The sequence below is a fragment of the Metarhizium acridum genome (assembly GCF_019434415.1).
Source record: "Metarhizium acridum strain ARSEF 324 chromosome Unknown scaffold_29, whole genome shotgun sequence".
NCBI lineage: Eukaryota > Fungi > Ascomycota > Sordariomycetes > Hypocreales > Clavicipitaceae > Metarhizium > Metarhizium acridum.
This window is the reverse complement of record NW_027094017.1, coordinates 877,614-903,790: the sequence shown is the minus strand read 5'-3', so window position 1 is coordinate 903,790 and position 26,177 is coordinate 877,614. Positions and strand designations below refer to the sequence as shown.

The 26,177-nt window shown below is 53.0% G+C and overlaps 10 protein-coding genes across 12 annotated transcripts; 5 read left to right on the top strand and 5 right to left on the bottom strand.

Annotated features, from left to right (window-relative positions):
* Positions 1-221: 221 nt before the first annotated feature.
* On the top strand, positions 222-1,180 carry J3458_004339 (uncharacterized protein; the record flags this gene model as incomplete). The annotated part of the gene is made up of 3 exons (XM_007809887.2): positions 222-250; positions 344-705; positions 756-1,180. 3 exons carry the CDS (start codon positions 222-224, stop codon positions 1,178-1,180), a joined length of 816 nt encoding a protein of 271 aa, XP_007808078.2.
* A 1,687-nt stretch (positions 1,181-2,867) lies between these two features.
* J3458_004338 (uncharacterized protein) lies at positions 2,868-3,842 on the bottom strand. The gene is made up of 2 exons (XM_066118156.1): positions 3,201-3,842; positions 2,868-3,151 (listed from the first exon to the last, which is right to left on the bottom strand). Exons 1-2 carry the CDS (start codon positions 3,437-3,439, stop codon positions 2,893-2,895), a joined length of 498 nt encoding a protein of 165 aa, XP_065976756.1. The 5' UTR covers positions 3,440-3,842; the 3' UTR covers positions 2,868-2,892.
* Positions 3,843-4,565: 723 nt separating this feature from the next.
* On the top strand, positions 4,566-9,903 carry J3458_004337 (uncharacterized protein). Of its 3 annotated transcripts, XM_007809888.2 has the most exons (4): positions 4,566-4,843; positions 4,930-8,080; positions 8,138-8,210; positions 8,260-9,903. In XM_007809888.2, the coding sequence occupies exons 1-4, from the start codon at positions 4,725-4,727 to the stop codon at positions 9,438-9,440; spliced, it is 4,524 nt and encodes a 1,507-aa protein (XP_007808079.1). In that variant the 5' UTR covers positions 4,566-4,724; the 3' UTR covers positions 9,441-9,903. The 3 variants fall into 3 exon arrangements, with proteins under 3 accessions (XP_007808079.1, XP_065976754.1, XP_065976755.1); XM_066118154.1 differs by having other exon boundaries at positions 4,566-8,080; XM_066118155.1 differs by having other exon boundaries at positions 4,631-4,843; positions 8,138-9,903.
* Positions 9,904-10,014: 111 nt separating this feature from the next.
* J3458_004336 (uncharacterized protein) lies at positions 10,015-11,537 on the bottom strand (the record flags this gene model as incomplete). The annotated part of the gene is made up of 2 exons (XM_066118153.1): positions 10,015-10,591; positions 10,666-11,537. The coding sequence occupies 2 exons, from the start codon at positions 11,535-11,537 to the stop codon at positions 10,015-10,017; spliced, it is 1,449 nt and encodes a 482-aa protein (XP_065976753.1).
* Positions 11,538-13,693: 2,156 nt separating this feature from the next.
* J3458_004335 (uncharacterized protein) lies at positions 13,694-14,098 on the bottom strand (the record flags this gene model as incomplete). Its single annotated transcript, XM_007809890.2, has 1 exon — positions 13,694-14,098. The coding sequence occupies one exon, from the start codon at positions 14,096-14,098 to the stop codon at positions 13,694-13,696; it is 405 nt and encodes a 134-aa protein (XP_007808081.2).
* An 880-nt stretch (positions 14,099-14,978) lies between these two features.
* On the top strand, positions 14,979-17,275 carry J3458_004334 (uncharacterized protein; the record flags this gene model as incomplete). The annotated part of the gene is made up of 3 exons (XM_066118152.1): positions 14,979-15,058; positions 15,131-17,081; positions 17,156-17,275. Exons 2-3 carry the CDS (start codon positions 15,432-15,434, stop codon positions 17,273-17,275), a joined length of 1,770 nt encoding a protein of 589 aa, XP_065976752.1. The 5' UTR covers positions 14,979-15,058; positions 15,131-15,431.
* Positions 17,276-17,455: 180 nt separating this feature from the next.
* Positions 17,456-17,848, bottom strand: J3458_004333 (uncharacterized protein; the record flags this gene model as incomplete). The annotated part of the gene is made up of 1 exon (XM_007809892.2): positions 17,456-17,848. One exon carries the CDS (start codon positions 17,846-17,848, stop codon positions 17,456-17,458), a length of 393 nt encoding a protein of 130 aa, XP_007808083.2.
* A 2,397-nt stretch (positions 17,849-20,245) lies between these two features.
* Positions 20,246-20,880, bottom strand: J3458_004332 (uncharacterized protein; the record flags this gene model as incomplete). Its single annotated transcript, XM_066118151.1, has 2 exons — positions 20,794-20,880; positions 20,246-20,723 (listed from the first exon to the last, which is right to left on the bottom strand). Exon 2 carries the CDS (start codon positions 20,621-20,623, stop codon positions 20,246-20,248), a length of 378 nt encoding a protein of 125 aa, XP_065976751.1. The 5' UTR covers positions 20,624-20,723; positions 20,794-20,880.
* Positions 20,881-21,699: 819 nt separating this feature from the next.
* J3458_004331 (uncharacterized protein) lies at positions 21,700-22,541 on the top strand (the record flags this gene model as incomplete). The annotated part of the gene is made up of 2 exons (XM_066118150.1): positions 21,700-22,133; positions 22,241-22,541. 2 exons carry the CDS (start codon positions 21,700-21,702, stop codon positions 22,539-22,541), a joined length of 735 nt encoding a protein of 244 aa, XP_065976750.1.
* A 461-nt stretch (positions 22,542-23,002) lies between these two features.
* J3458_004330 (uncharacterized protein) lies at positions 23,003-23,957 on the top strand. Its single transcript, XM_066118149.1, has 2 exons — positions 23,003-23,180; positions 23,233-23,957. The coding sequence occupies exons 1-2, from the start codon at positions 23,027-23,029 to the stop codon at positions 23,466-23,468; spliced, it is 390 nt and encodes a 129-aa protein (XP_065976749.1). The 5' UTR covers positions 23,003-23,026; the 3' UTR covers positions 23,469-23,957.
* The last annotated feature ends 2,220 nt before the right edge of the window (positions 23,958-26,177 follow it).

The following is a 26,177-nucleotide window of genomic DNA, read 5'->3' as shown; positions in this document are numbered from 1 at the left end:
GTGGTGGTTGAATTATTCCGCACATGCGCCGAAACTTGACATAAATGGCCGATGCGAATGGTCATTTTAAAAGGGGAGTGGTGCCACGGCGATCAGGATTTCCCTGCTGTTTTTTTCCCTTGTGTTTTTCGTCCGTTTGTCCTTTGTCTAGATGACCTTGTTCCTGTTCTAGCTTGTTTCCACAGACACTTAGCTATCTGTATACTTCACAAAGCCTCAAGATGACGAGACCGGGAGCATTTGGCTCAAAGTAAGTTTTGCCTACATGCACGTGACATGGCATGCGTTGGATACGTCTGCCGGTCTACTCCCAAAGCGCACAAGCACTCACATGTAGCTATAGTCTTGCCGACCTAGCCAGCTACTTACTCACAAATGGTCCTCGCAAAGTATACCCAGCCTCACGACGAGTGCGTGTGATTCACAACCACACCACAATCGTAGATACGACCAAGGCTGTGCACGTTTGGGAACACGATGCCTACCCCCAATTCTATTTCCCCCTGAGCGAGCTCAAAAACTGCTCCAAAAGAGATATACAGCTGGTGAGGAGCGACGGTGTTGCTCGAGCTGCCGTGGTGGAAGTTACCATTCCATCAAGGAATGGCATCAAGGAGACCAAGACGGATCGCGTGGTCCGATTCACGGATGACAGGAGCCTCGGCGCGTTGTCAGGCCTCGTGCGCCTGGAGTTTGGCGCAATGGGTAAGACCTCGTCCATTCTGCAAGCTCTTTCGTTCTGACAGCTGTCACAGATCAATGGCTCGAAGAAGACGTCCCGGTATACGTACATCCCAAGGACCCCTTCAAGCGAATAGATGTCCTGCCTTCTTCACGTCCAGTAGAAGTCAGAGTAGAAGGCAAGACCGTCGCAAAGGCCACTTCATCTGTCCATTTGCATGAGACGGGTCTTCCAACGAGGTACTACATCTCGCCGGGGGCAGTCGATCCCGCCGTCCTGCGTAAGAGCAACCTCATCACGAAATGCCCGTACAAGGGCGACGCAGAGTACTACGACATTGTCGTGGACGGGAAACAGCACCACGACTTGGTGTGGTATTACAGGCTGCCTACTCATGAAAGCGCCGGGATTGCAGGACTGCTGTGCTTCTATAATGAAAAGGTTGACATCCTGCTCGACGGACAGCTTTTGGAAAGACCCAAGACTCACTTCGGTTAGCATGACGCCTGGTATCAAGGAGGTATTGCTATGCATTATCATGATGACGAGACTATGACTCCTTTTTATATCAATGCAATTATTTTACGCATAAATTGTCTTGCTTGATTGCAGTACAGGGATTCCTGCAGGAACCCAGGGTTGTGAAATGCCCCGATGCACCCATCCTTTTATACCCCAATATACGTCTAGACACCTGAACTACTCCGTACTGGGGGCCTTGTTCCCTGTTGGACGTCAATGCTGCTCCTGGAAATTTGTTCCACGGCCTGAGGCGGACAGGATGACAGATTGCGTAATAGATGCGCAAATCTCGTTATGTCTACAACCAATATGATTGGGCTACACTGATCAATCAGCTGTTGAATCATATGTTTTCCTCTTTCCTTTTCTTTTTTTTAAAAAAAACAACACTTCCCTTTCCCTTTTCGAGAGCTAATAGTACCAGTCAGCGCAGAGTCTGGGCGTTTGAATGTGTGAATGTGCAGTTATCTCAAAGTAGAAGACGCATGCATGGAAAGTCGACTTTGGTCCCGATGCAATAGGCATTCACACCGCCATAGATAAGAGCCAAGTGGTATCTGGGCCATGTAGGACGCAGTGACGCATAACTCTGCCATCTTTGGCCACGCGCTTCCGGTCTCTACGAATCCGCACACGTCCGTCGCCGGGCACGCACTCGACAGCTCAGGGCGCAAAACGCACCTTGTTTAGCTGGGTAGTTTGACATAACGTGTCGTCTCCCCTGCAGATATTGTCATATTGTCAGGTGTGAATGCTCGTCTTGCTGACTTGGAGCCCGCGCAGACCCTCTCCCGTTGATGGGCTCGATTCCCAAAAGGTTTCCGCCTTGTCACACTTTATCGAGAACAAGAAGAAGAAGATGCCTTTAAACGAGGCTCTTTGCAGGGGATAATGTGGACGTGTATTGTAGCTGCCACTGCAATATCACCGACGCCACGGTATAGGGTGGGTGCTGTTGCGACCACCCCCGGGAAACCTGGCAATAGTGTGTCGCTTGACGGGAAGCACGTCATCCGAGCAGATGTACAGTTTATAAAAAGACATGAATATTCAATATTTTGTAGCCCCGAGACACTATAGTTCTCTGATGTTACATGTACTTCAATGCAGTGTGACGGCTAGGGAGCAATGTCTAGTCTGGCTGAATCAAGAGACGCTATATTGGTGCACGGCTGGTGTCTTCCTGTGCACACTAGGTAGGATATTGCACATTGTACATCAAATCATGGTGTTGTACGGAAGCCAGCCGCTGGATGTCAACTTTACCGGCAAGCTTGATCAATTTTCTATGTAGGGTATTCGTTCGGGCGCAACACTGAAAACGCAGTCTATGCAATGTGCCTGCATAATCTACGGCACGCATGGTGCTGGCAGAGGAACGGCCTATCCCTGGACAACGTAGAAAAACTTCAGCTGGTAGCACATCGGCATTCGTTTTGAGAGTTGGTAACTCGGTCCGGGTTGTGGCGGCGGGCGACATGAATTTTGTTTTGATTGCTTCTTGCGACATCTCGAACCGAACAGGATGTGGACACAAGTCGACGACCAAGTCGCACGGCATATCAAGGGCTTGAGCCTTGCTGTGACTACCTGAAGCTAGGTCCCCTTGCTGAGCTGAGCGTCAGAGAAGCTGACTCTTTGCGGTTTTTTGGGAAACACAAACAGAGATCAATCGGTGACACAACCGCCTACGGTACCCGACGTCTCTGCAAGGCCGCATCGCAGACCATGTTCTGCCGCGCCTGCCGTACCGGAAATAGAGAGTTGTCGTTTTTGCCCCTGTGAGGAATCGGAACCTCGATGACGGACTTGCCACCTAGATGGCGAGTATCCTGCACCCTGGTAGTCAAGTATGGCCAGTTTTTTCTTTTTCTTTTTCTTTTTCTTTTTCTTTTTCGGAAATGCCTCGCAGTCTCGATGTCAATACGGCACACTGATCTGGTCCGCCTAGATTGCTCATTAGTTCGAATCCTTGGCGAGGCGAGAGGTGAACGACCTAGAAAATATGCAACATGGCAAAATCGATGGTAACAAATCAGGCTCGGAGCCCCAGTTGCCAGCAGGTCGCCAACCGTCCTCTGGCGTTTTGGCTTGCAGGTCCAACAGAGCCACTCCCGCCCGCAGGGCTGTATGGATGAAGATGCCAGCAATACGAGAAAGCACAGCTTGGCAGCTGCAGAGATTTGCGGGGAATTTGGATTCAAGACAAACCAAGAATGAAGCAGAAGAGGGCATGACCGCGCACCGACCACGGAGTACCCGATTAGCGGTTCGTTGGCTAGGCCTCGTTGGACGTTGCTTTTTCTTCTCCTTTTTTCGAGCAAGCTAGACCCTGCTCACTGGGGGCTACAGATTTACTGATGCGCATATGCCCAAGTGTGTGTTGCATGTGTGTATGCACAGGTCGTATGTACGAGTGTCGATTCAATCTTTTCGGTTGCACAAGTCATCCCAGGAGCCGGGAGGAAGGACGAGGAAGGACATGGGAACACGGAGTAATGAGGAGGGCTATGGAAACGAAGTGGGTGCAACAGCCAAGCTTAAGAACCCCCAAGTATTTGAAATGGGACTAAACAGTCCGGGGGCACCCGTGCTGGTGCTGATGGTACGAACTACCCATGAGGTCGTCCCGTGTAACCTGTCTCCTCCAGAGCTGACCGTGAATACATACACAGCCCTTATTGTAGGCTGTCTCGGGGATGTCCTTGACGTCCTTGACTCCTTTACCGTCCCAGTGCTTCTTACCATGGCATGATATCGGCTTGCATGGTCATCAGAGCACCAGACACTAACCGAGCCAAGGTACTGGATACTATAATGGCTGCAAAAGTTCCAGTTGCAATGAACGGCAGAATTGACCTGCTCCACCGCCGAATCGCTGGCGCAGCTTGGCTTGATTTGCACGTGTGCGCCACCGCCCAGGCACAGACTGTTACCAGGGGAAGAAGTCAAGTTGCTTATTAGCCAGGGGTGTGTTGGAGTCTGTCTTTTTCTCGCTTCTGTAGTTTGTTGTAACCATGGCACGGATATCACGGCGTTCCACTTCCCACATCCGCCGCTCGCGTCTGCTCATGGCACGTATGTCTCAGACGGTTGTAACCGATGCGCAGATGCATTTGCTCCTCGCCAAACGCTCAATTGCTGGACGGCCCAGTGTCATCTCGACTCGAAAAAGGCTCCGAGACTCGGTCAAGGTCCACCCCAAAGGCAAAATAAGCAGGCAAACCAACACCATGGTCAAGGGAGCCATGTCGAACCTGCCTTTAGCGCCGTTTGTATTACTACATGGACTTCCAGAATAGTCAACAAAGTTCGGGCTTTCGGCAACGGTCCACCCTTCCCGACATCTGCAGGCTCACTGGTCATATTAACATGAGTGTTGCGCTCGAGATGGGTTGGGCCGTAGCCTTGTTGTGCCGAGTCTTGCTCGTATTTGTGCAGTCCCCTCTCCTCGAACCTTTGGCACTTCTTGCTGGCACCACGAGTTTGCTGCTTGGCCGTTGTGTTTTGCGTCGCCACCATGATGGCTTCTCGTGCGCTGCTGGCTATGGCCACGGCCTTTTTTGGCCTGGCTAATGGCCTCGGTGATACGGACACGATCACCTGGGGGGGTGACAACTCTAGAGCTGGCTATCAAACGTGAGTTGACGATGCCTTTGCGCCATTCGTGGTAAACAATGCCCAATACGGCAGAAACGGGATAACTGACCAACGTGGATGTGCAGAAACCATAACATGGACCCGTCCATAGTTGGCAGCAGTCAATTTGGTCAACTCTTCAGAACAAAACTGCCTGGTGTGTGGGTTGGTCAACCGGAGCAAATCTTCTCGCAGCCTCTTGTCTATACCCCAAGCGGTGGTGACATGCAATTTGTGTACTTTGCCACAACCCAGAACAATGTTTATAAGCTCGATGCTAAAACCGGACAAATTGTTGCGTCGCGCAACCTTCATATTCCGTTTCTTACTGCGGACCTCGATGGCTGCGTCGATATCAATCCAACCATTGGCATTACCGCAACCGGTGTTATTGATCCTGCCACGGATACCCTCTACTTGACGGCCAAGACCTATGTCGATCAGAATGGTGGTGAAAAGGCCCAGGGCAGGCCTGCGGGTCGATATTACGTTCATGCTCTTGACGTGAACGATCTTTCCGAGCGCCCAAATTTCCCCGTCGATCTCGAAGGTATCATTGCCAGGAATACCCCCGAGCGCATGTTTCAAGGCGGTATCCATCACCAACGCCCAGGTCTTTTGCATACTGGCGATTTCATTTACGCTGGTTTTGCCTCCCACTGCGTACAGTACAACTTTACTGGCTGGATTATTGGCTGGCACAAGACGACGGGAAAAATTGTAGAGAAGTGGGCAACCGAAGGCGAAGGCGTTCCCAATACCATCAGGGGCGGTGGCATTTGGATGTCTGGCGGCGGCATCGCCTCCGATGACAAGGGCTCCATCTTTCTTGCGACAGGAAACGGGTATGCCTCCCAGCTTGCTGATGTGCCCGTCAATGGCTTTAACCCCCCGACGTCATTGGAAGAGGCTGCACTGCACATGACGATGAATGCGGATGGCACTCTTCGGCTGGTGGACTTCATGATGCCTTACGAGAAGCGATCTCTGGATGCAGGAGACAAGGATCTGGGCACGAGTCCATTGGAGATGTTGCCAAGCGAGTTTTCCTGCGGCGCCATTAAGCGAATTGGAGTCGTAACAGGAAAAAGCGGCAAGACGTACTTTCTCAACCTAGACAACCTCGGTGGTTACAAGAACGGCAAAGATGGTCTCGACGACGTTATTCAGGTTTACGAAAACCTGAACTCGGTGTACGCCGGTGCCGGTGTCTATCCTCTGGAGGGCGGATATATTTACATCAATGTCATCCAACACCCCTCCATCGTCTTCAAGTTCTCCTGCAATAATGGAAGCCCTTCCTTCTCCAAGGTCGCCGAAACTCCCACCAACAACGCGTACATTCTCGGAGTCAGCCACGGCACAACCACGTCGCTCAATGGTCAGCCCGGCACAGGTCTTCTCTGGATCACGGATGTGCAGGGCCTCAACCTTCGAGTTTATGATGCTGTGCCTCAGGGTCAAACCATGAACCTGATTCAATCCTTCAATATTCCCGGGGTCACCAAGTTTACTCGACCCGTATTTGGCAATGGTATTGTGTACGTTGGAACGACCCAAGGTTACGTCTACGGCTTTGGCTCCCCTGTCAAGGTGCCTCTCAACTGCACGTCGCCTGTGGATTTTGGCGGCGTCGACATGAAGAACAGCAGTATTGCCAAGCCGGTTACCTGCAAGGCCCTGGTTGGCGTTACGGTGACGGGAATTGAGCTCAACGATGCCAAAAACAAGGAATTCAGCCTTTCTGGACTGCCCAATCTGCCCTTGGAGCTGGCTGTTGATCAGACTTTTACCGTCAACGCTAGATTTTCTCCTTCGAATGTTGGCCTGCAATCCAACGACGTTGTCGTAAATACCACCAACTCGGTCGGCGGATTCAGCACCGGGACCCATGCCCGGCTGACTGGCACAGGCCAGAGCGCCGGCGCTCTCCTGGACGTCACTCCTGTGATTCTCACATTCAAGAAGGCTGTCACGGGCGAGGATCCCAATGGGCTCTCGGAAAGCATCATCGCCTCGAACTTGGGTAATGAGATGCTGACTGTCCAATCCGTTCTGTATTCCACTACCAGCTCTGACGGTCCATTCCAAGCTTGGAACGGCCAGAAAGATTTGGTTGTTGGTAAATTCAGGTTTCAGAAACTACCACCTACCATTGCACCAAACTCAGCAGCAACTGTGAACATCCAATTTGATACATCCGAGAGCGGCACCTATTCCTGCTACGTCAAGTTTGTTTCGGATGGAGGCAACCGAACAGTCTCGGTGGCTGCGTCATCAGGCCCTCCACCAAAGGCGCTGCTTGAGTTCCAAACACCGGACGCAACTGGATGGGTCAAATACAAACCTGGCACACCTTTCACATTCGGCAATATAACTGAAAATAATTCTAGGTCCCTCAAGTTTCGGGTCACCAACAGCGCAGCAAGGGGTGCGGCTCCTTTGTCGTTGACTGTGTCAAAGCCCCCTTTTGGTGTTGCTGGGCTCATCAGAGCCTTGAACCAGATAGACCTTGCTGAAGGCACATCCCTCGGGGCAGGAGAGAGCGCGAACGCCACGCTGATTTGCAATGTACCCTACGCGCAATGGAATACGGCTCCATACAATGGCACCGCCCAGTGGACTATGAACACCAACGATGCCACACTTGGAAAGCAGTTTATTCAATTCTTCTGCAATGCCGTCGCCGAACAAGCACCGCCGCTTCTACCGAATGGGCTGGGTCAGTTCAAATATGTTGGATGCTACAGGGACAATACTCCTGACCGCCAGCTGCCCCATCAGATCCTAGCCTCCGACACAATGACCAATGCAGACTGTATAAAGGCGTGCAATGAAAAGGGATACACATTTTGTGCTACACAGTATCATCGTGAATGCTGGGCAGGCAATACCATTCCGCTCCAAAAAGTGGACGACTCCAATTGTAATTACTACTGCATGGGAGCCCTGAGGCAGATTTGTGGCGGAAACGGAAACACCAATGATGGCGCTTACATGTCAACGTTTGGCGATGCGCTCAAGTGGGATGGCAACACCACACAACCTCCCTCTCCAGCCGAACCTGTTGTCAATCCTGGTGTTTCGGGGTACACGAGCATTGGCTGTTACACTGAAGCAACAGACGGCCGCGCGCTGACGAACGGCGTGGGCACTGATAAGAAGACGGTGAGGAGTTGTGTTGAGGGTTGCAAGGCTGGTAATTACATATATGCGGGTGTGGAATATGGTGGCGAGGTGAGCTGAGGATTCTTTCACTGAAGCAGCCAATATTTGACTAACGCGTTGCCACAGTGTTGGTGCGGCAATGAATTTACCGCTGGCGCCGTTCCCGCTCCTGGCAAAGACTGCAGCATGACTTGCAATGGTAAGGTAAACGACAGAATGTTTGTAGATTGTTGGCTGATATCCAATAGATAACTCGACAGAGTACTGTGGTGGCCCGTCTCGGCTTAATGTATACAAACTCGACGCAGGAAATACCGCAAGTACAACATCCGCGCCGGCTTTGGTTACCCTCAAGACCACGACTTCTGTACCAGTGTCAGCTTCAAACACGACTACTCTTGCCGCAAACGGCACAGTTGCCACCTCGTCGGCTTCAACCGTTACAAGCATTATAGAAACTTCAACAGCCACCAGCACTTCGTCCACACCTACCCCAACAGGCCCCGTCAAGAAGGCCAAGGTCGGCAATTGGAATTTCCAGGGTTGCTGGACGGAAGCAACGAACGGGCGTGCGCTCACCAGCCGCACGCATGCAGACGACAACATGACACTCGAGTCTTGCGCCAAGTTCTGTCATGGCCTGACCTACTTTGGGGTGGAATATGGCCGAGAGTGCTACTGTGGCAACGAGCTCGAAGCTGGCAGTGTCAAGGCTGACAACCAGGATGACTGTAATTCCCTCTGCCCTGGTGACAAGACGGAGTATTGTGGTGCGGGTGTAAGACTCGAGCTATATAAATATGGCGCGTCTTCTAGCTCTTTGCCTACTTCTACTTCTGCATCTAACCCGCTCACCCGGGGTTCTGGAACCGAAAAGCAAACTCCCGTCGTGTCAGTCCCTACAATGACAATAACCACAACGAAACTAGCTGAAACTACCTCCAGTCTTGGCAGCTCTACTAGTGTTGGTGCATTTATGTCGTCGCCGTCAACTACAAGCCTCGATAGTACACCAATTGTGTCACCGTCCACCGAATCATCCAGGACTTCGGCTACGCCCACTCCTACTGGCCCGGTAATCTCTGAAGGCAATGCAAATTTCACTTACTACGCCTGCGTTTCAGAACCATCTCGCGGCCGGCTTCTCAAGAGCCAAGTTCTCAACGCTGAGAATATGACGATCGGGATGTGTCTTGGCAAGTGCAATAAGTACAAATATGCCGGTGTAGAATACGGCCAAGAGTGTTGGTGCGGCGACAAACTGAATCTAGGCGGTGACGGTAACGGTAGCCCTGGAAAGAATGTTACAGGTGAGGAGTGCAGCTTCTTGTGTCCTGGTAACAGCACCGAATACTGTGGTGCTGGTCTAAGGCTGAGTCTCTACTCGCGCAAACATATTACGAAGCGATTGGACTGGTCGATTCTTTGAGGATGAGGGGCCGAGAAGGCTTGCCTCGAATTGGTGCTTGGGATTTTGTCGCATGGGTGGCATATTGATGATCTAATGTCGTGCTGTATATATTTGGCTGCGGATAAGCATGGCCGTTATTTGGCGTTGCGTTTTATACTGGACATTGCACTTGTTGCATCATCAGCCGAAGGAGCTGAAGATTGAATGAACTTGCGGCGGGTCACGCTTGGAGACAGAATAAGAATGAAATAGAAGAGTGACAAGACTGCATTCATGGGCTACAATTAAAATTACTTGTCACATTTTTAATCTTGTCCCACAATGATGTAATGAAGTAAAGTGTATTTTTGAAGATGGACCCCGGCAAATGAAATTCAAATGACAAGGAAAAAAAAAAAAAAAAACAACAGGTACCAGAAGAAAGGCAGCTGACGTGTATTTTCCTCAAACACTGAAATAAAACGCTAATACATGGTGAGCCTCTATATCCGAAATGCTATGCTAAGAAGAAACAAACTGGTATCTCGTGACAGGTTCCAATCTTGGAAAACAAAGAAGGACACAAGAAACAAAAGGGAAACCCTCCATTTTTCTAGTGTGATCGACTTGGCAATTTTCCCCTTGCCACCTTGAGCGCAAGTCTATGCGCCAGACCGCCATGATCTGAAGCAGCGCTGTTCTTCTCCTTGCTGCCGCCTTCCTCGATGCCCTGAACCCGGGCCAGGGCCTTTGACTTGTGGGTGTGGCGAGCTTCTTCCAACGCGATGAGCCCGTCTCTGACGGACCGCGCATACTCTTCCGTGTAGTAATAGGCGTCTTTGATTTCGCCCAGAATCAGAGGAAGGCTGATGCTGGACAGGGTGGGTATGTCCCCGAGGCTCAAGCCCGCGTAGACGGACCAGTCTCGGGGCTGGATGGCGACCGAGCCGTCATCGAGAGCCCGGTAGTAGCTGGGCGGCTCGTCGTCGCCCCCCGGCGAAGGGACGCTGTAGCTCGGCGGCGGTCGGGAGGCGAGCTCCGCACGGCGCTCCCGGGAAACGAGCTCGAGGCCGTTTGCCGCGTCTTGGAGCTGCTGCATGCGGCCGGCCAGCGCGGCGTCCGCCTGGAGCATGTCCATGACGGCGAGGCCGGCCTGGGCCCGGTGGCGAGCGGCATCCTGGTGGCTGCTCCTGTTTGCCCGCGGGGGGTTAGCATCGCGCTGCCCTGATACTGGGGGGGAAAGGGGGGGCCATCATGGACTTACACCTGCAGCACGTTCAGGAGCTGGGTGATGACAAAGTCCACCATGGCGATTCTGTTGGCGTCCCTGGCCAGGCTCCGCGAATACCGCTGCACCATGTCCTCGACGGCGACGCCCAGCTCCGCGGCCCGCATCGCCAAGCCCTCCAGCCGGCCCTCGAGCTCGGACACGGTCAGGACCGAGGCGGCCAGCACGGCAATGAGCACGTCCAGCTCCACTAGCCCCGGGCGGTCCCCGTGAGCCAGGGCCCCGGTTTCGACTCTCCTCAGGGACTTGTGCAGCAGCTGCGCCGTCGCCTTGAACGACTTGACCTCGCCGAGGAGCCTTCTCAGCGGCGCGGGGGCCCCCGCCGGCGACGCCTTCAGCTCTTCCAGGTCGCGCTGCGCCTGGCACGACGCGGCGATGAGACCGACGACGGCGTCGGCGGCCGTCAGCGGGGCCGACTCGGCGCCGGCCGGGACGGACGTTGACACTCGTCGCCACGAGGCAAACGGGCCGGGGGCGCCGTCTGCCGACGACCGCGATGAGTGACCGGCTGTCGAGATGGCCAGCGAGTGGCGCCTGCTGGACGGGCTGGATGGTTCTCCCGTCACGCCGGCAGATGCAGGGTCGAGGTGTAAGTGCATGTTTGGGCGGAGGCTCTTGTCCCGGTCGTCGCCGGCGGTTGTGGGAGGGGGAGACGAGAGCAGCGAGGCAGGGGAGTTGTAGAGCCTCTTATGATTCTGCTCGGCGGTTGTCGTTGTGCCGGGTTGCTGTGCATCGGTCTTGTTGTTCTTGCAGGTGGCTTCGTCCCGAGCCTTGCCAACGGCCCGCCGCTTCGACTTGACGTTGACGGGCAGCATGGCATGTGCCGGCGTGCCTAGCGGGTTGTTCATGGCTGCCTTGCCGCTCGGCTTGGACCTTGGGGCATGCAAGCCGCCTCACTTGGTCTTGGTCTCGCGTCGCACAAGTGTCCGTTGTAACGCCCGCGCGCGTGTGTGTATTCAGCGGCGTCGGTATGAGTACCCGTTGTGCGAGGCGACGGCTGTACGAACCAAGGTCTTGGAGAGGCAGGAGAGAGCTTCTGAGAACAGCTAGAAGCCGAAATTGTGAAGAACAGAGTGGCCTTGGGAGGGAAATCCTCGGTCTGTTGGTAAACAGCCATGCTTATTATAACGTCTTTTCATCGGCAGCAGCCTCGAACACGAAAGCAACCCGACGGGCCAAACGCCGCTCATCTGACTGAGCCGCTAACCTAATTGACTTTGGAATTTGGACAAGACCCAACACGCCTTGCATCCAAAGGGAGAAAAATAACGACGCAGTCATCGTGGTCAGCATAACGAATCTGCCGCTAGTCAACATTGAACAACCAACGTGCGTTCTCGTTCGTGGCCCTACTCGTCGTCATTAACACCCTCCACGGTCCGGGGAGACCCACAGACACAAGGGTTCACAACATGTATGCATGTCCAGGACGCTGCCTTGGGGATGTATGGAGAAGCGTCGAGTCAAAATGCCCCGTTGTGAGTCAACCGGATGTAAAGCCACCGCCCTAAGCCTCGTTGGAACCCGCCCATGGCTGGGTTTTTCATGGGGATCCGAACTAGGCCCTCACCCGGGCTATGCTTGTGCAGGACTCGACTTCCGACGTCCTCGTTTGTCGCGACGACACATGGCCACGGAAGCCGTTCCCGTGCTGTCTAGACGTGGCCGCCGGAGAATCCACGACGACAGTCACCAACAGGCCGCGCCATCGGAGAAACTCTGCCGTCTAACCCGGTGTATGAGAGGGCGCTTTACTACCAAGTACGCCAGGCCGTTGATTTGAAATATCGACGGCTCAGGCCTCGCCAGTTGCGAGACCGAGCAGCTATGCTGTTAGTTGGAGAACTCGGAACTGAGCCTCGTATGGCTAGCTAATGTACCAATTGGCTCACAATTCGCGCAGCTAGTTTGACAAGAAACTCGGCCTTCAAGTGGCTTGATTGCTCACATCTCGTGTCACACATTCGGGGTGGCCTACCAGCCCGTGTGACGCAGCACCACAGCTCAACGCCTAGTTATACGCCCGGATAATAGACCAGACTATTCTGCACAGATTACCGCACGATGAACCAAGCATCTTGTCTGGCGAAACAGCCGTGGCCGCAGACATGTGCAGAAGCTCAGCCCCCATTCTGCCCGGCCGTCGCTGAGAGTGGGAAACGTGTTACACTGATGATCCGTCCTGGCTGACGGCTCGCGCTGGCAGCGCGTCTACATACATCACGTCAATTGTCGGCCGACAAGGCCTCTACTATACACAGGCCGATTCATCACCAGAGTTTCGGGGCCAAGCATCAACTTCAAGCTGCTCTATTCATCTCGTATCAAACTAGCCCTTGCCTTCCCACACACAAATCCTGTAGCGAAATCTGCCGAGCGTTCTATTTCTCTCCTTGCTTCTTGGGTTACTCGGCAGACACGACTGGCAATTAAGCCCCGTCCCGACAATATGTCTCCCAGTCTTCATCGCCATCTAAATGAATTACCCGTCCCGGCAATTTGTCTCCCAGTCTTTTTGGTCCCGGCACATCGTGGCCCCCCTTGCGGCCCCCAACAACCCCAGTCGAATGCAGAGGTGCCTTGCGAAAGAGTCGGCAAGGCAGGAAGAAAAGCCCCTTGAGCAAAGCGAATTGCTGACATGGTTGCCGAGCAAGACGGCAAGTTGGCAAGCGTTTCGAGGGCAGAGCGTTATGCCCTGCGACGGGTCGGTCGAGCGCGGCTTCGTGTATTGGCGCGAGACTCTAGCGCAGCTCTCAACCGTTTGTCCTCGCAAGGCCCGCATTCACCGTGTAGGAAAACAAGCCCTCCAAGTTTTTCGTCCCAAAATTCTCTACAACATGAACTGAATTCACAGGCGTGTTTGACTTTCTTGCAAGTCTCGCAGAAGAATGGCCAACCCAGATAGTCAAACACCTCATTCTCCTGTTCCTCGCTCAGGTTTTCCGACTCCAGGGCGTCCTCCAAAGCTGCGACCAGTGTGGTGTAGTACTCTCCCGTAGTGCCGTCAATTCCCCTTTTGTCCCGCAAAATGATATATCTCAGTCCAGGTACTTATATCTCCCATCACTTGGTAGAACCCGGTTGTTAAAACGTCCGTGACCGGACCCTCGGCAACCCCTGGAATCGTCTGTGCCTGTGAGGCCGGATTTTGAGCATTCTTCGGCGTCCTCCTTGTCCGTGAGGTTGGAGCAGGAGGGAGTGGCCGGGCCGGAGGGGGACCGGGCTGTGGGGGAAGTCTAGGATGTCGTGCTTGTCCTTGTTCCAACCCGATGGGAATGAAGCCGGTACTTTTGTCGTCCAACATGATGGGAATGAAGCCGGTACTTTCGTCGTCCAACCCGACTTGATTGACGCCGGTGTCCATGCTGTTGGTGTTTTGCGTACCGTTGGTACCAAACCGATATGACATATCTGGCGAGGGGACGCAAATGTCGTCGGGTGCAGTTTCGTCCTGTGAAGTGCGGTGCGAGGCCTTGCCGACCAACTCCTGTAGAGGGCAGACATGACGAGACTTATATACCTCGACGCCCGAGATTGAAACGCGGTGCCGGCCATCTGTTCAGGATCGCTTCGAAGACCTGCGAGGCATGCCGGCAGCGCTGGATCCACCGATAGTTGCCACGAGAAGCAGGGTGAAGGGGGTCGCTGGCTGAACACGCTGTGAAGGAGGAGCATACGTTGCTGGAGGACCCAAGCGGTGATGCCCACGAGAAATAACCACATGTCCTCTCCTGATGTGCTGGAAAAGGGATGCCCATGGTAAACAAGATGCCTTGAACTTTGGGAACTTGATGAGTTCTGTAGTTGTGTGGCAAGTACGCGTGCTGTGATTGAGCGAGGCCCAAGTCTTGTTGACACATGTATATGCATGGCAGCTTTGAGAAGCTCACCTGATGGTATTTTCATTGCAACAATGTATGTTGACTCTGCCGACTCTGCCGAGCACTGGCAGTGAACTAGTTGGTTCAAGTTGGTTCTTGACGTGTCCGTTTCAGCAACCAACACTGTTCAGTTGCCAAACAATGCGAAAGCAAACCCAGCGTTGCGCAAAGTTTTTTCCATCAACAGAAAAAAAGGCACGCGCACAACACTGCATGCAACTCACTGTTTCGACATGTGCTTCAACACGGAGATTAGCTCCGAGTCTTGCCGTCTTGTTGAGTCTTGGGGGAAACGTTGCGCGAACCACTGAAGATCTCCACATCCCCGGTAAATGGCGTTTCTCCCCTGTTCCTTCCTTTCTTCTTTCTTCTTTCCTATTTTGTAAAGATGGAACCAGCAGACTCGACCTCAACTTGCACAGCGCATTAGACACGTGCCCAATGAATCAATGACCGCTTTTATTCTCTAGCTCATGGCCATAGCCCAAGTGAGTATAGTCCAGTCAACCTTGACCTGCTCTAGAGTCTAGACCCCCCAAGTGATTGACTTTCTGCGACAGGCATGGAACAAGATCCTCCCGCTTTTCGCTCCTCTTGGCAAATCAAGGGGGTACTACTACGAACCCGATTTGCAGCCCAGGAGCTGGCATGCCTCTTCATGCAGGGGAGGCGTCACTGGTGCTTTGACTCGCCTTTTGCGTTTCGTCACTAGTCATTCAAAGCAACTGTGAGGCTACTATTGTATCGCCGTTTCCCATCAACGAGTCCCATCGACGAGATGCGCAACCATCTTCACTCTCCGTGATCTCTTTCAGTCGCCTTTTCGTTGTCTTCACCCGATTCGCCCAAAAAAAACAAGCCATGTTTGTCACTGCCGCCCAGCGCAGAGACATTGCCGTCGCGGTGCTCGTCATATTCGCCTTCTGGCAGCTGCGCTACGTGGTGTATCCCGAGCCGCCGACGCACATGGGCAGACTGAAGCACTGGATGAACGACGCCGCCCCAAAGAGACGCATCCGGCATGTCCCAAGCAGCTTTGACTGGAGCAGGGTCGGCTTCAGCCACCAATTGACCAGCCAAGTGTCTCTCCCGACACCTCTGCGCTCGCCCCGGCCCAGCGCACAGAAGATACAGCATCAGTTTGCGCCCGAGGACCCGGAGGGCGCGGAAGTCCGCGTAGCCCGGCTGATGGAGGTGCGTGGGCTGTTTCGGGAAAACTGGAAGAGCTACCGGGAGCTTGCGTGGATGCAGGATGCGCTGCTGCCGGTAAGCGGCGGATCGAGGGAGCAGTTCTCCGGATGGGCGGCCACCTTGGTCGACTCGCTGGACACGCTGTGGATCATGGGCCTGCGAGACGAATTCGACGAGGCCGTCGAGGCGGCTTGCCAGATCGACTTTGGCGTGTCGACCAGCCCGAGGGTCAACACGTTTGAGACCAACATCCGGTACCTGGGGGGCCTGATGGCCGCGTACGACCTGAGCGGGAGGGAAGCGCTGTTGCAAAAGGCGGTCGAGCTGGGAGACTTGATCTACGCGGCCTTCAACACGCCCAACGGAATGCCCGTCGACTTCATCGACTTTGCGGCGGCCAAGGCCGGCGAGGCCCTGCAACCCGAGCCGCGGGTCGTGTCCGCCTCGCCCGGCACCCTGTCCCTGGAGATGACGCGGCTCTCCCAGATCACGGGGGACGCAAAGTACTACGGCGCCGCGTCCCGGGTCATGGACCTGTTTTGCCAGGGCCAGAACAGGACTGAACTCCCCGGCGCGTGGCCCATGTGGGTGTCGATGAGGGACGAGGACGTGGTCAGCGGCGGCGCCTTCACGCTCGGCGGCGGCGAGGACTCTCTGTTCGAGTACCTCCCCAAGATGCACCAGCTCCTCCGAGGGGGCGACGACAAGTACCGGGCCATGGCCGGCGCCTTTCTCGACGCGGCCGACAGGCACTTCGTCTTCCGGCCCATGACGCCCACCGCCGAGGACATCCTCCTGCCGGGCAACGTCAACGTGGTCGACGGCAAGCCCGTCCTGGACCCGGAGACGGAACATCTGGCATGCTTTGTCGGCGGCATGTTCGGGCTGGCGGGCAGGCTGCTCAACCGCACCGACTACCTGGACAGCGGCATCAGGCTCACCAACGGCTGCGTGTACGCGTACCGCTCGTTCCCGACGGGCATGATGCCCGAGCGCATCAACACGGTGCCCTGCGACCACCGTTCCCACTGCCCCTGGCAGGAAGCCCTCTGGGACCACGAGAGGAAGAAGCGCCCCGAGTGGAAGCCGCATCTCCCAGAGGGATTCACCACCGCCAAGGACCCGCGATATATCCTGCGGCCCGAGGCCATCGAGAGTGTCTTTTACATGTACAGAATCACGGGCGACGAGGCATTCCAAGACAAGGCCTGGGACATGTTCACCGCCATCAGCAATGGCACGAGGACCGAATATGCAAACGCAGCCGTGTTGGATGTCACCGTTGCGCGCTATCCCTTGCCCAAGATGGACTACATGGAGGTGAGTCTTGAGTCTTGCACTGATTGGGCTTTTCAGACTGTCACGCAGCTAAAAAAACGCATCCCCCCCTCCAGAGCTTCTGGCTGGCCGAGACATTAAAGTACTTCTATCTCGTCTTCTCGACCCCCGACGTTATAAGTCTAGACGAGTACGTGCTGAATACAGAGGCTCACCCTTTTCGGATCCCAGGGTAAGAATTTAGCATACCGAGGTTTTCCATCGCCCACATCACAGGCAATACGAGACCATGGACAGAGGAGGAGCAAAGTAAAACTCGAGAAATTCATCAGCATTTAAACTCATGCCTCATCCTTTCTTCAATTATTTCCACCAGAACACGTTCCCCCCCCCCCGTTTCAGCCCCCATGCATGTTTCACCCCTCGAGACCCAAGTGCTGTCCCTTCATGATGCCAGACGAATAGATGGCGCCCCAGACACTGTCGTTCCACTCGCTGCAGCGACAAATAGGGCTGGACCCCCCGGACAAAGAGGTAGTGCCGTACTGCGTGTCAGGCGGATCGACGCCGCGGCAGACATTCTCCAGCGTGTAGACCTCATACTTGTCGATGACACCCATGGGGGTCTTCATGTCGAACCGCGCGAGCATTTCGCTGCGGGAATTGAAGACGAGCTTGCCTCCGGCGTTGACGGAGCCTCGGACGTCCATGAGCATGCCCGCGCCATCGTTGCCGGTTTGCACGAAGACGCCGTAGTGCAGACAGTTGCCGACTCCGAAGCGGACTTCGTAGACAGTGAGCCCGGACATGGTGCTGTTACACGGTTCCCTTCAGGCTCTGTGAGGGGGGAGGAAAATTGCTTCCGACTTGGCTGATTAACTTGGTGCCTGCGTCGTTTCCCAAGCTAGTAGACGCGCGCAAGCCAGCTCGAGGACCAGGAAATGTATATATTTATATATATTGAGGCTTCGAGTCTCCCAGATTGCGGTAGAGACGTGACACAGAAAGAAACAGAGCCAAAAAAAAAAAAAAGAGGACCAAATACAGTCAGGCGTCGGCTTTTGCTAAGACTTTTATAAGGCATCAGCTGTGCGAAATGTCAAGGAATCAGTCAGAATCCTTCTCTCGCACATGACCGCAGCGTTCTTTGCCCTGAATAACAAGTTTCTATCACGGAGAAGCGTAGAAAATAATATTCACTTACCATTTCATCAATGGCTATCTTTGTCACTTGAGTGACCGGCGCTGGTGATTCATCGGCAGGGCGCGAGAGAGCAAGCATCCGAAAGGCAGAACATTCTCAAGCAAATCCTCCCATCCCTTCCCCCCGGCTCGTCGTCGAACCCGACATATTTACTAGGGTAGGGGAAAGAAAATAAAGCAGACGCAGATCCCAGTAGAGAACTACAAAAAAGAAAGTACACTGCGACGAAAGCAGCCAATTGGCAGATCGCCGAGTCGCACCCGATTTGCATGGTCCCGCGTCTCGTGGAAGCACAGCATTTGACAACGATGCGCTTGCAGACTCGCCGTGATACCATCCCCCTCCTTTTCCCCTTCCCAATAGCCCTTCCTGCAAAATCTGCAGACTGAGACTCCCGCTATTGGCGTGCTGCATGTTTTAAAGGAACCCTCCCAGCCAATGTGTAGGGCGGCAGAAAAGGCGCTGTGAAAACCAGGTAAGCGTCGAGATGAAGAAGTGAAACCGCGCGGTTGCAAGAAACACGGCCTTCGTCGGGCGCGGCAACAGGCCTGCGCTGCGCTGCCGCAAGACCATGTTGATATTGGCCTGTTCGTAAACTTGCGTATGCTGGTGCCCATCTCGGCTGACGGTATTGCAATTCGTCCAAGCGTCCGAGTGTAGCTATCTCGGGCAGCTTTGCCATGGTTGCTCGCTGGTCTCTGAGCATGGCACTCTTTGGGATATAAACGATTGCCCTGTTCTATCCGACGCATCGTGAATGCTTCGAATAAAAGCAATGAAACGACTCCACTCCAAGACACGGTAAAAAGATCAGAAACAGCAAGAATCAGGTTTCTTCTTTTCGTTTTCATGGCCCCCAGATCGCCACCAACGGGGGTAGGTTGTCCCATGCATACCACTTCCAGGGTTCAGCGCCACAGCGGCTCTGCTCATTGATAGATTTTGCAACACATCATATTCTCCGTGCGACTCGTACTTATTACATGTGCCAGGCAACACCGGGACGAACCAAGCTGCGCTGTTGTCGGTCTTCTTCCCCTCATTACGGAGCATATGCCGAGAGCTTGAAGCCTATTGATGTCTCTAAGTGTCGTTCTATCTTGTTTTAGCGCCCAATAGCCATTTGACAATACGTTCCTAGAATAAAGTGGTTTGGTTTTTTTTGGCTTGTTGCGAGCTGGAGATAATATATCTTACCACAAGTATGTGAACTGTCGTTTGTCGACGGTACCTTGGTAATATGGTTGCATCCTACACTGCACCTGGGTCGCACGCTTCAGATTGTCATGCTACCTTCACCACGTCCTGCCCCATCTATACTTCTTCGCAGACTCGCCCACCGTGTTCAGGACTCTTCCAGCAAGGAGCTTTCTCCAAGTCATCCATCAGCTTCCTCCACATCGCACCCTCCGCGCCCGGCCTGTCCCTCACGCCATTGTCGATCAGTTTCCAACAGACCGCACGAAAGTCTCTTCTCACCCTCTTCCGAAGCCACCAAAAGTCATAGCGAAGTAGCAGCCCCAACCAATATCCCATGAGCCACAGTCGCTACCTCATGCCGCCTCTCCAGGTCGGTGCGGAAATCAACGTCCAAGGACCCAATCATATTCACATAGAGAAAGAAATTCTTAGGGTTTGGCTCCAGCTTTCTAGTCTCACTCAGGATCCTAATAGGGTGAAAGAACTTTGCGTCAGGCTGGGAATCCCGCGTCAAGCCAACCAGGTCCAACCAATGAGGAGAACATCACGCAAGTGCATGAACTCCCATGAACCATGAAAAGACTTAGCTCCATCATCAGAAGAGTCAAACAGCCAGTTCAGGATCGTATTCTCTCAGGTATGTCTCTGTCGCGTAGATGAGAGGCTTTATACCCAGTGAGAGTGATAAGCCACCCCAACCTGTCGGGATGATTACTGTATACCCACGAATTCTCAAATATCCTCGTCCTCTACAGCTGAGAATGACAGCAGGTTGAGAAACATTGCCGTTAAGAGCAGCGCATCAGCCGGTCTGTTGGTCTAGGGGCGAAGCCAGTGCGCCCTGGAAATTCTTGATGGCTAGTGCTTGTTGAAAGTGTTCAGCCACGCGATGCGACGCATTGGATACAGATGTGAAGCGGAGATGGGACGCCGAGACAGCAAAGATGGAGTCCATCAGAAATGGGCGGCATAACCCAAGAGACAGGATGGGGGAGAGTTCTCTCGTGCCTATCACCTGCAGCTCCAGGAATACATATTGGAAGTGATTCATCAGGACGTTGCGCGGAGTCCCGTCGCGTGTTTGCTCTATTTCTGGGTCAAAGACGTGAATCGCGGGTGATGATTCGAGACAATCGAGGCGGCTTAGTTCAGGACCTGAAATAATTGAGGTTTGCCTCATCCTGGTTGCACAACCTGCCGGGCCCAGACTCCTGGGTGGTGTAGCTGCACCAGACACTGTGTCTTCGGCACCGGGAGCATGATGGAAGAGCTTCGTCACACTTTTGAAAGCATCGTTAGTCTTGGGGGAATATCAAATATGGTGTGGACTAGTGTTAGAGGGCGTTCAACCTTTACTCGCTTCAATTTACAATGCAAACACCCCGTCTTCGACTTCTGATGCGTCTTTCGACGTTGATATTTCCTGGCGGATCCAAATTCTTCCCCGCGCTGGGGTCGGAAGGAAATGACTCTGAAATCCGGCTCACTCGACACCCTGGATGGCGTCATGGTATCTTGGCGTGTGTCCTGGCTGTTCAGTGTGCCCTTGGTTCGTTCCGCACGTACATTGAGCGGTCAGGATAATTTTGTATTGCAGGACGACAAAATGCCCCTAACAGGCAAACGAGCACATCCAATTCTCATATGTGGTGACAGTTCTAGATATGAATGTTGCGTCGCCGAGTATAAACGAGGCTGAGTCGAAAGATGTGTAATGCACTCGGCGTGATTACTTTGTGTGGCGTTGACCTCGTTTTCCTTTTTGGGCAATGGCGCTGTCAGAATTAAGACGACGATATCAATCGTCCACTCCTTCTTCGATCGGTCAATTACTGGAAGATATGCTAATGATCGACGGCCGGGCGGGTTGTAAGACTATGCAGTAGACGCAATGCTTGTGTGTCAAATATAGAGATTCCTGTAAACGGGCGAGCAATGCGGCTCGTGGCGGATAGGAGTGATCAACGCCTCGGTCATCTCGTTGACTCGGGTTGCGGCAGGCTGCGAATCATCTTACATGGATAGCACTGCCTCGATGGTGTGGACGTGTAATGGAGGCCAGAATTGTTGACAACGGTCGTGAGTATAGCTTGGGCATTTGCCAATCCGCCTTACAATGCACTGCTCGTTTGCCTGATTAGGGTAAGAAGCGATTGTTCCAGCTCGCGGACTCTCAAAAGACAATAAGTTGCTAATGTGGTCGTAGTAGAGGGAAAGTAGGACGACAATTCGATCATTTTATGTCAGATATACACCATGGCCGTGTTGAACCTTTTCCGTATGCTCGTACTTGCGCTCCTGGCACGCGCATTTGCCGAACCTGCAAATGAGACCCCAAAGGACGACCTTGTTGACCTCGGATACGCTCAGCATATTCCTACATACCATAGCAAAACCATTTCTGGGCATAAAGTCAAAATTTACAAGAACATTCGCTTCGCCAACGCGCCAACGGGTAACCTACGCTTTCGGGCACCAGACACCAAACTCCCCAAAGTACATGATGTCCAGGATGGTAAAGTGCCTTGGGCGAGCACGGCTTGCATTGCCTCTGTGCCAGGTTATATTGCGTACCTTGAAATCAGCGGCACGGCCTGGGGTCGAGAAGACTGTCTGTTTCTGGATGTGTATGTGCCAGAAGGGGCGAATCCAGGTGATGATGTTCCTGTGCTGCACAACTTTTTGGAAGTGTATACGCTTTTGGAAGCAAGGATATTATGTTCTCCCCCATGGGCGTGTTTGATAGAATGTTTCAGGACCATGCCGGCAAGTTCATATTCGTTTCAAACAATTATAGGTATGGCTCTTCCTTCTCCCTTCTCCAATTCTCTCCAAGTACGGCCTTAAAATACTCATGGAAGTATCGCCAAAGACTGGGAATGCCCGGCTGGACTTATGCTGAAGGTGAGGATATGGACGGCAATGTCGGCATGCTCGACTGTCTTGCCGCGGCAGAATGGACCTCCAAATACATCAAAGGATTCGGAGGTGACGGCAAACGCATCACCACTATTGGGCAGAGCGCTGGGTCCGGTATAATATACTATCTGATGGTCGCATATGCGGGTCGTCGCAAACTCCCATTCCAACAGGTTTGATGAATGGTCCCTAATAGGCATGCGATTGACTGACATAGTCCAAGGCGTACTTGTCTTCACCTGCTGCGCCTCCGAAGCGAAATGTTACCGAGCGACAGAAGGAGTTGTTCAACCTTGTGCTCAAGACTGCATGCAAATTGCACAACTCTGCAATGTTGACGATCAGTCCCCGAAAGAACCATGCTAGATCTCAACGATCAACTAATTAATCAGATGCCTTCACAGAGCGGCGGCGGCCAGATAGGCCCGCTCCATGGTTTCGGACCTGCACCCGACGGCAAAATCATCCCAGATCTGCCGGTGGCTATGCTTAGAAGGGGCGAATTTTATAAAGGACTGAATGCTTTGATCCTAGGTAGTATGGCTCCCGAAGGGATGGGAACATCGCACGACACCGGCTTGCCAGGCTATTTCCCCATTCCTTTTACGACAGCAACTGCCGTCTGCAAGCAGCGAAACCGTCAAAATGCTGCAAGACGAATATCATGATGCCAGCAAGGCTTCAAAGATGGCATGGGACTGGACCACGGATATTGTATTCGCTTGCAATGCGAAGCAATCTTGCCAATGCTTTGCCGAGCTTAGCAAGAAGGTATATAATGTCTACACCACCGGCTGTGCATGGACAGGATCTGGACTGTAAGTTGATTTTCGAGAAGCGGAGAAGTTTGTACGCTAACAATCGCATCAGACTTCTTCAACAACGAGGACATCGCTCCTGTTAACAATACGGAGCTAGTAAACGGCTTTCAAAGGCGACTGCTCCGTTTTGTCAATGGCCAAAAGATGGATTGGCCGGCTTGGGGTTTGGTCAAAGAAATGTATAATATCACGGACAAGTTTGAGGTGACAACTTTGCCCAAGAAGCTGATAAAGCGGTGCGACTTATTGAACCAGCTCATTCTCGACCCTGCTAACGGCGCTTGAGCAACTCACACGTTAGAGATGGATAAATAGAGTTTTTTCAATATTGCTGTCTTGGTGTACCCTAAGGTTTTGCTTCAATGTCTTGTTTGCCATTATTTAGGCAACTAATACTCCGTACATTTGTCGGTCTGAGGGATTTTTTGATAGAGTATGAAATTGGCTTGAAGGTGCCAACGAAACTCATTTCTTCTGCCTCATGTCGCCTGTGTTTCATTCTGCTGAGCGCTGCAAGGTGCAGCTTCCTAGTCGTAGTCTTGGCCATTACGAAATTCACGGATTAGAAACTGAATAAAAACAGTATTGCCAGGCTGGTAATAACGGCAAGGGGAGCCACCAGCAAGGTACTTGGCTGGTTGGCACTGTCTGGCGCTCTAGGATATGCCATCTGACGTGCGAAAGGCTGTCGGCAAACATAGAACACACATGTTGAGGCCAGTAGTTCGGAGCTGACCGAGCCGGCTCCGATTCTAGATGCGATATTAACAGATCGGCAATGGACGCAGCCTGTTTTGGCGGTGTCCGAGAGGCGTTGCGCTAAATACAGTCTTAATTCTTGGCATTGGCTGTGATAGGCTCGAGCGAGGTAGGAGGTAAGCAGACCACTCGTGAGGCGTCTGCAAGGAATTTGAGGGTTATTCGCACACAGTGCGCCGCGGTGGATGCTTGATAAAATGATCATGAATGAGGAGACCCTGAAAACTGCGCGGCTCGACCTTTGGTCATGGCTTCGACGGCGAACATGTTGATATTGATAACATGAGGCCATATTTTACGGCTGAACGAATAGCAATTTCTTAGCGAGACCGAATTTGTCGTATTTGGGATGGTGTAAAGAAGTCAGAATCCCGCGTTTACTTGGTTGCTAATTTTAAAGCCGCAATTTGGTATGAAAAAGCCTCATGACGTCGAAAGTGGATCCTCGCCTTTGAGAAGCACGAAGAGCCCGTCAGCCGCGGGAGCTGCTGTAATGCGGCTCGCCCAGCTGTGGACGTACGCAAGCAAGGCACTGTGATTTAGCGCCAACCTGGAATATGGTTAGGGCAGGAGACACAAAATGGCAAACAGCATATCGGTCATCCGAAGCAGTCAAGCAAACCCTAATTTTCCAGGGAGGCTCTGGCGCCTGATGATGATCCCGGTGATACACAAGGCGGCATAACCCAGCCTCCACGGCTGACCACATGCGTTAACGGCAAACAAGCCACCAGTCACCGCCTGGCAACTCGTCATGACGATTCAGCTGCTGTGTAGTCCATTGTTCGTGTTCGTGTGCATGCTTTAGGTTCTGCACTATATATGCAATTTGTGAGCGAAAGTCAAAGCCAAGATGGATTCCTGACCAACCGTGAGACGGGTTCAGGAATTCGGTTGGTGATAAAACGGTCAGCAAAAGGACGCCAGACCAGGGACGCAGAAACATGAGCACCTCTTGTTTAAGAAAGTTTCAAAATGGCACCCCTTAGTTTTGCCCCTGCGGCTGGCGGGGAACAAGCAGGGAAGGTGCTATGGTGGACTTGCGGCTTGCGCTTCCGGTTTGCAGTTCCCACGGGCAAGTGCTGGAGGCGCAGGCACTTGGTGCTTTGGGCTCTTGGCACTGGGTCTTGGCGCGTCTTGGGCCCACGACCAAGGCAAGCGCACCCATTCTGGCTTGTCTAGGACTTGTCATCCCTGCCAGCATACGCGTCCTCTACTAAGTACTACGGTCAACTGGTAGTTATTGCCGGTTTACTCCGTACCCGCAAGACCTCGATTAAATGATGCTGCTTCCCAGCTATTCGGCGTCGTGGCTGGGAGGGGAATACAGGGATTTTTTTATGCTTTATTATGCTTTTGCTTGTGTCTCAACACCGCAATTGATCTGCCCTCGTGTCCGTGGTGTTGCCCCGAAAACTACCTAGCCTAACTCTGTCAATGTCTCTGTAACTGATACCTTTAGTCTCTCTCTCATTCCTACGACGCAGTTTCGACTAGTAATAGTCTGTAGCGCTACCCCGTGCTCTTACTTGGCAAACTTGGCAATATCTTGGCAAGACGAAGGTTGTCTACCAGTATCTCATCCTTCTCTGTCGACGTCGGTGTGCGCCTGCTGCAGCCGACCATTAAACGGAACCTTGAAGCGTCAAGTTGTCTGGTTCCATAGTTCTGGCGCTTGTGTTCAGTCCATTCCTCTCTTAAGTCTCCGTCTCCCCCGAGGTTGCCCAAACTCAATTCTGTCCTTTTTCTGCCACCTTGCCCACGCCTTTCCCCATTCTTAGTTGTCCGTGGCTTTTTTCCTTTTTTTTTTCTTTTCTTTTTTTTTTTTTCGTCATTTCATTGTCGGAACTAAATTTACCATTCCTCGAGGGGTGTTGGAAAGTAAGAGCCGGGGTGTTGTGTTTCTCTTCCTTGTACTTGATTTTACTTCACTTTACGTATTTTCTTGAAACCACATCCAGGACCAATCGTTCCGTCAACATTCCTAAGCTTGTTCCCTGTGTTGGGCTGTTGTTAGACAGGCTGCGAGTTGTTCGACACCCCACACTCCACTCGTTCAAAAGCACTTTTCTCGCAGGTTCCCCACGATAAAAACGTCACGAGCCGACACAGGGACAATTGAGCGCATGCGCCCTCGTGGCCCTGCCCGTCTTACCGCTCGCAAGTATTCGAATGGTACGGGATTGCCCTGCCCAGCATGCTAAACAACTCTGTGCGCTCGACCAAGGGGGTGGC